The sequence below is a fragment of the Arachis hypogaea genome, chromosome 3 (assembly GCF_003086295.3).
Source record: "Arachis hypogaea cultivar Tifrunner chromosome 3, arahy.Tifrunner.gnm2.J5K5, whole genome shotgun sequence".
NCBI classification, from domain to species: Eukaryota; Viridiplantae; Streptophyta; class Magnoliopsida; order Fabales; family Fabaceae; genus Arachis; species Arachis hypogaea.
The window spans coordinates 130,005,209-130,013,131 of record NC_092038.1 but is presented as its reverse complement, the minus strand read 5'-3'; the positions used below and the strand labels follow the sequence as shown (position 1 = coordinate 130,013,131).

The 7,923-nt window shown below is 38.5% G+C and overlaps 1 protein-coding gene across 1 annotated transcript; it reads right to left on the bottom strand.

Annotated features, from left to right (window-relative positions):
• Positions 1-3,440: 3,440 nt before the first annotated feature.
• LOC112791601 (probable E3 ubiquitin-protein ligase RHC2A) lies at positions 3,441-5,635 on the bottom strand. The gene has a single exon (XM_025834502.3). It carries the CDS (start codon positions 4,984-4,986, stop codon positions 3,829-3,831), a length of 1,158 nt encoding a protein of 385 aa, XP_025690287.1. The 5' UTR covers positions 4,987-5,635; the 3' UTR covers positions 3,441-3,828.
• Between the last annotated feature and the right edge of the window lie 2,288 nt (positions 5,636-7,923).

Here is a 7,923-nt window from a genome sequence, read left to right as displayed (position 1 = left end):
TACCCACCCAGCATTGCACGTGCAATTATTTGCTGCTTCTTCCGCTCAAACCCCAAACCCCCCCTCCCCCTCTCCTATTTTCTCCTTTATTTTTTCTCCCTCTATACCCTTTTTTATTATTTTTTTCTTGATTCCTAGTTAGACCTTAGAACGCCACTCCCCGTTATAACCCCAACCATCTTTTGCAACCTCAACGTGTACAACTAATGAACTCTCCTGTTCTTTTGTGCCATTTATTTTTATCTTTATTTAAAAATTAAGGAAGTATAAAGAGCTAATAGAATATTTGTACAATATGTACAATAGAGGTTTAGAAATGTCCGATTCAGTACTAGAGATATAATCATTAGTGTTACTTTTTTCCATCGACTTAAATTTTTTGGATAAGTGGTATCATGACATAGTATTAGAACTCTAGATCCGAAAAGTCAAGAATTTAATCTTTGGTGAACTCCAAAATTAACTTAAGCTTTTGGGACAAGTGATTTCATGACATGAGATGTTTATTATCCTAGTACCCGAATAATTATTTTGGATAGTATGAGTGATGTTCATTTTTTAACTCATATTGAACCAAATAAATAGCTCATTGTACATATTGTATAAATATTCCATTGGCTCTCTAGCAGAACTTAAAAATTTAATTGTGACCATAAGCGGGATTATATATATGAGGTAAATATCAAATCGATACCTAAAAGATTCTGACACTGACAAAATGGTACCTGACTTTTGTTATTGACGAAATAGTCATTGAAAGATTTTAAAATTTGACAAGCGTACCCACGAGTTCGCCGGAGCACATCTCCAACAAGCACAATGCTAACATGACCACTACGTTTTGATGACATGGCAAAAACCCTTCTCCACCCTAATCCTTCCCCTCCAACGCACTTCCCCTTTCCCCTCTCCAATGCACTCCCCCTTCCCCTTTGTGAATGCACTCTCCCCTCTCCCCAGCCCTAAACCTTACCTCCCTTTCCCTAACCCTAATCCCCCCTTCCCAACGCACTTTTCCCTCCTCAATCCAAAATCTCCCCTTCTAAACTCTAATCCCCTTACCTTGCCCCTTTGAACCCTAATCTCCTTCCCAACATACTGCTTCACGTTCTCAATTCACTCTCCCCCAAAACGGCAGTAGAACTCAACCTTCTCAGTCTTACAGAGCCAATGTCACCGACACTGCACTATCGCCATCTCGTTGTCGGGTCTTTTGCGTCTGCCAGCATCGTCTGTCTCCTTCGTTGGCATTACGTCGTCTGCGTGCCTTCATTGTTGTTGCCTTCATTGCTTGTATCTGCTTGCTGCTCGACCCCAGTCGCTGCCCTGCCTCCTCTGTCTATGTTCCATTTTGGCTCTGTCATGTTGTACCTTCTCTGTCTCTGGTGTTCTTCTTCTGACCTTGTCTAAATCTGCTTCTTGCTTTAGTGGTGTCTGTATTAAGTTTTATTTTATTTTATTTTGATTATTGTATATGAATTTGTTTGTTTCTCTGAGTTTTATTATTATTAATCTTTTTGAATGTTAAATTAACTTAAAAATTTGGGACAATTCATGATTTGGGACAATTCTATTGATGTTGAGGTTGTTGTTGTGTGAGTGGTGGTGTTGAGGGAGGGAAAGGGGAGTGTGCGTTGGGGAAGGGGAAGTGGTGGAAATTGTTGTTGCTATTAATATTGAGGTTGTTGTTACTGCGAGTTGTGGGGTTAAGGGAGGGAGGGGTAGTGTGCGTTGGGAAAGGAGAGTGGTGGAGGTTGTTGTTGCTGTTGATGTTAAGGTTGTTGTTGGTGATATTGAGAGAGGAAGGGGGGAGTATACGTTGGGGAGGAGGTTGTGATGGGACAGGGGCTGCGATAGGAAAAAAGTGTGCGTTGGAGATGGGGGCTGGGATGGGGAGGGAGAGGGAAGGAGAGGGAATGTGCGTTAGGGAGGGGGCTTTGGAGGTGGTTTGCCAAGTCACCAAAATACAGTGGCCACGTTAACATTGTACTTGTCGGAGATTTGCTCCGGTGAGCTCGGGGACATGCTTGTCAAATTTTAAAATCTTTTAAAGATTATTTTGTCAATAACAAAAACTATGTACCATTTTGTTAGCGTCAAAATCTTTCAAATACCAATTTGTTATTTGCCTCATATATATATATATATATATATATATATATATATATATATATATATATATATATATATATATATATCCTAAAATTACAAGTTAACATTATTATTAATAAAAAATTAAATATTTTATTTTAATAATACACAATAATTATATTAAAATTTAAATTTTGTATATTTTTTATATTAACTATTTTAATTAGTAACTTTAACATGTACTTTAAGAATATATATTAGCTAAACTCATTAAAAAGTTTCATATTTATCGATATATAAATTCTCTTCTTGAACTAACTTAGGTTAGTTTAATAGTTGATGCACTAATTACCCAGCTACAAACTTTTAATTACACTGACTATGAAATTTCAGGATAATGTTTAAAGCACCCTTTGCTTATTTCACTTGGTAGTTTTTTTTTTCCATACAGTCACAACATGTGTTGAATGTTGGAACCGCTTCTAGGAATGACTAAAGAAATAAAAAACGGTCCGCGCTGGAACCTTTTCAGTTTTCAAGTTTCCATGAGTTATTATAAAATTGTCTCTTACAAAGGCAATAAGATTATAGGTTGGTTAAGGCTAATAAATCCAAAAGTACAAATAAATAAATAAATAAAACGCATAGCTGAAATTGAAATGGGAATGGTCAAGTGGTTATCTTAGTTTCCGTCCAACTCTTATAATAACTAGAAAGTGGACAATACTGTCAAGGAAAAAAAAATCTTCAGGTCATCGTGATAATATTCTCTAATGAAAGCACAACAGTTAATCAAGAGTATAAAAACACAGTTGGTGTGATTAAAGAACGATACACGCATATACGTTTATAGAGAAACCTACAAAAACTTTACCAACTTGAGCTTTGTCTGTTGGCAAATGTCCACGCCCAACTGTCATTGTATAACTAAATACAGAATCCTAGAGTGTGGCAAGGTTCATTGCATACAAATGTGATATAATCCCAAAAGCAAAACATTATTAACATGCAAATTTGTAAAACATACTTTACCTTGATTGAAAGGAAAAAGTGATAAGCTAATTCTTTCAGGGTTCAATTCAGAAGAACCTCTTACCTGATTGAACAGAATCCACAATTGAACCCTCCTTTTCCTCCAATGACTAGATTCATTGTTTTTTGTAGTTGGACCACAATAAGAACCATTTTGTAGTCTGGCTATATAGTAGAAACGAATGAATTGCTTTTCGCTGATTGGGAAAATTATTCAAATGAATCATCATCATCAACAACAATCAATTTAAAGCAGGAGTGGCTTACCATGCATTTGAAGTTATGGATTTCCATTAAGAAAGATAAAAAAACAATAATTCGAAATAATGGCATGTATCTATATTCTGAAAGATGATAAAAAGTTTACTGAGCTATGAACTAGAGTTTGAGCAACATAGGAAAATGAAAAAACAATATTGAAGGTGCTTCTTGAGCTTATCAATAATCAAACTAGATCAAAGATACTTATCTACTTGATTGTCCCCCTCTCCAAAATATTATTACACAAATACCCGCAAAGGTTCTCCTTCGTCTATTCCACTCATCTAATTTGGTTTCTGCCATTGCTGTGTGGTGTCCCCCCATAAGCGAGATGTAGAGTTTCAGTGTGTGATTGCATTGCATCTGGGACCCGGACTCAAATTCCATTATATATGTACATTGAGAAAAGAACACAACATCTGAAATCTTCAAGATAGAATCCTTTCACCATGACCTCATTCCACTGTTTACATCCATAGACCATGTCCTTCTCGAGTGTGGAGAGTGATCCACGGTTCGAGAACGCGACGAGCTCCCCCTACCACTGAAGCAACCAAACAAACTCGTAAAAAACCTCTGAAAGGCACCACTCTGCCGCCCTCGAGTCCCTCTAGAAGACCAAGAAATCCTCCTGGGCTCACCACCATTGTTAAAGCCACCATCCATCTCAGTGTACACGACAGGAAGCTCCCTCTCAGCACCTCTCCTCCCACCAGAGAATCTCCCAACAGCAAATCCTCCACCGGGGAGCCTCCAAATGGTCAACCCAACATTCTCATCCTCGGTCAACGCAACCGAGTGCCCCGACGATGACGGCGAACCGCTGCTGTTGCTGGGGTTATCGGATGGCAACTCGTGGCGGCAAACAGGGCAGGAATTGTGGAGTGTGAGCCACGGCAATATACAGTCTTGGTGGTATATATGCTTACATGGCATCTCCCTCACTGAAGTTCCCATCTCGAAAGCCTCTTTACAAACTGCACAGTGAGATTCCAAATCCAAGTGGTTCTCATCGATTTCGATTGTCGGTAAGGAATCAATGGCGGCTTTTGAAGCCGGAGGGTGCTCGTAACGCCCAATACCGTTGATCTCGATCTGAGACAGCTGTTCTAGAAGACGATCGAACCCGGATCCCAGCAGAAACTCTGACATGCTTGCTGGCAAGGGTCTCAGGCCCGAGCCGCCGCCGTCGTCATAGAAGAGCTCGAACCCGCGTCCCTCCCCTCCGCCGCCGTTGCTGTTTTCGTGAGACTCAGAGGATCCGCCGCTACCACGGAGGACGATGACGGGGTTGAAAGGGGAGCGGTCGCCGCCGTTACGGCGGGTCCGGCGGAGGGCGTGGCGGTTGATGGCAGAGTTGTTATTGTGGTCGGTGACGTTATTGTTTTGGTCAGAGGAGGAGTTGGGGCGCTGGCCAATCATGTACATGGCTGCTGCAGGAAATCTGCGGCGGCGGGCGTCGAGGTTGACGGAGCGTGGCGGAGGCTCGATCTCCTCAACGAAACCGCCGTCGCAGTCGGGACAAGCCACAGTGTCGTGCCTCCATACCCTGACAAATCGACTGCACCTGTAGCACCAATACGATGATGTCCCTGAAGACATGTATGTTTCTAGATCCAATTCGCAAACCAGATGCCGCTATGTTATGAAGCCCCAAAAAGACAATACCAATTTCAAAAAGGAGAGAGAGAGAGAGAGAGAGAGAGAGAGAGAGAGAGAGAGAGAGAGAGAGAGAGAGAGAGAGAGAGAGAGAGAGAGAGAGAGAGAGAGAGAGAGAGAGAGAGAGAAATCTGCAAAAAGTAGAAGATGCGGTTTTCTTTTTCCTCCTTTTCTTGTGGGAGGAGGGAGAGAGAGAGAGATAGAGGGAGTGTGTATGAAATGAGGTTAACGCTCAAAGATGAATGTGTGTTGTTGTTCTTCATCCATGGAGAGAGAGAGAGAGAGAGAGAGAGAGAGAGAGAGATGTGTGTGTCGCGTGGAACGAAGATAACAGCGAAACAGGGTAGTCCCCCTTTGTTAGCGTGTCACCAACGCTCATCGATGCAAGCCACGTGTCATGGTGCCGTTGGATCAGACCAAAACGACACACTGCTAAAGATAAAACGGTGGGGGCCTTGCCTTCTACTAGCCGAATGAGCCGTTTACTATGAGCGACTCAGGGTGATGCCGGCGCGACATTCAAGCTTCTTCACTTGGGAGTTGGGACTGCAACTTAGGGATGTTAAATATTAACGGAGTTTTGGAATTATGCCATTACCAAATCGCACATTCTCTTTTCCGTAACTAACACCACCAACCGTTTTCTCTTTTTTTGGATACAAATAGGGGTGGAAACAGGCCAGGCCTGGCCAGGCCAGGCTTTGCTCTTAACAGGCCTGGCCTGTTATACAGTTAATTGGCTTGAGTCTGGCCTACAGCCTGTTACAGACTCTTTATAAAGTATTAGGCCTGACCTGTTGTTCAACCTGGCCTGGCCTGAAGCCTGTTAAAAGGCCTGATAATTTTTTTTTACAAAAATAAAAATATTATTTAAAAAATTATTTTTTAATAAAAATATTTATATGTAATATGTCATATATTTAATATTTATAAAAAAATTTAAACTTTTAACGTATTTAAAATATACAAAAATATTTATAATAAAATATAATAAATTTAAAATATCTCATAATTTTATTAATAATAAATAATTATTTATATATTTAATTATATTTTAACAGGCTCAGGCAGGCTTGACAGGCCTATAAGGCTAATTAGTGAGCCTGGGCCTGGCCTATTAATGTATTAAGGCTTTTAAAAGAGCCTGGGCCTGTACCTATTTTATAACAGGCCAGGTCAAGCCAAGCCAAACACAGGCCAGGCTGCAGGCCCTGGCAGGCCGCTTGGCCTTTTTCCACCCTTAGATACAAACCCCAACTTTCTCTTTTCAACAGATTAAAAATTGGGTTTAAGGGTTTATTGGCAAGTTTAAAAATATTGTTTAATGTGTTTATTTATTATTAAAAAATATTTAAAATATTTTATGACAAGTGATTTCCTTGCAATTTTTTACCCTCTTTCAATTAAATTAATCTTTTAGTGAGTGCAAAAACAATTAGTAAGTACTAAGTAGTCATTAGTGATTACTCACTAGTATTCTAGAAGTAGGTGGCCATTAACTTTTTTATTTTAAAAATAAGAATAAGAATTTATTTATTTTGTATATTCAGGATATAAGTTAAAATTGAAAATTAAAAATTTTTTATTAAAAATATAAAAAATTTAATTTTTTAATATATTTATTTTATATTTATTAAATAAAAAAGTTTAAAATATTTCAGTAAAAATAAATTTATATTAGCTAAATTCTAAAAATAATTGGGCCAGATCATGATGATGTTGCTCCTTTTGGGTATGTTGCCACTTTGTTTTTCGTCAAGCCATCAATTGTTCCAAGCGCCGTTCGGGCGTGCATTTACGGTGTTTTGTTTTTCCATTTAAAATAATAAAATAATAAAATAACTCACTAAATAAAGTCTACAAACTAATGATCAGCTAATTTGGTATTGATAGACTGCGAATTTTTGCCATTTTGGTGCCACACGAAGCCCAAAATAAAAGCTCGCGGAATCTTTTATAGTACATTAACGAGTTGCCAGCACCTTAAAACTTTGAAATTGCAAATCTAGGGACCGAGACTGTTTATGTATGAATATAGGGAGTTGGAAATTTTGGTGGGATATCATTGATATATTCTTTATAACTCGTTCTTAGTGGTATAATTTAATCAGTATATGTTATAGATTATTTATCAACAACAAGTATTAAAAGAAATATTGTAATACCTTAGCATGCTATCACTTTTTATTAATATAAATTATTGAGAGTATAATTATCGATGTTTCATTCTAAAATATAAAAAAAAGATAAAATATTTGTTTGATTTATTGTATTTTATGCAAAGTTTATTACTCACTTATTGACTTAGCGTCGAAGTACCTTTTGCAGTTATCCACTTCTTTGTTTTTTTTTATTGTCGACGTATACCTCATTCTGACGAAGAGCTTACAAGTATTCACCAGCGAACGAGCTATACACCGGCTAATTTCTACAAAAACAATTGACACCGTCTTTGGAGACTCGAAATAAAAATCCTTCTTTCTATAGATTCCAAAACTCCCATACCTGCTCATGGCTGACCTGCTTCCTCTCACACCATCCGAGCTTCTTTGAATGGTAATGGAGTTACAACAGATCAATCAGCACATGGCAGAATAAAATCAACGAATGACAAGTCAAATAGCCAAGCTAACGAATACTTGGATTGAAAATAATGACAATAAGCAGCCAGAAGACAATGAAAAACATTCTGATCCAACACACATCTCGGAACTCAACAACCAAAAGAAAACCAGCAAAATGATGACGATGACGAATTTGACAACGCTGTTGGTCCATTCACAGCCGATGTTATGAGTTTCAAACTGCCTAGGAACTTCACCTTACTGCTCACATTGACTCTCTATGATGGCATGGGAGACCCAAAAAAATACATCAAGA

Bases quoted from the DNA above. Each gene is read 5' to 3' on its own strand.
- LOC112791601 (XM_025834502.3), bottom strand. From the start codon at position 4,986: ATGTCTTCAGGGACATCATCGTATTGGTGCTACAGGTGCAGTCGATTT.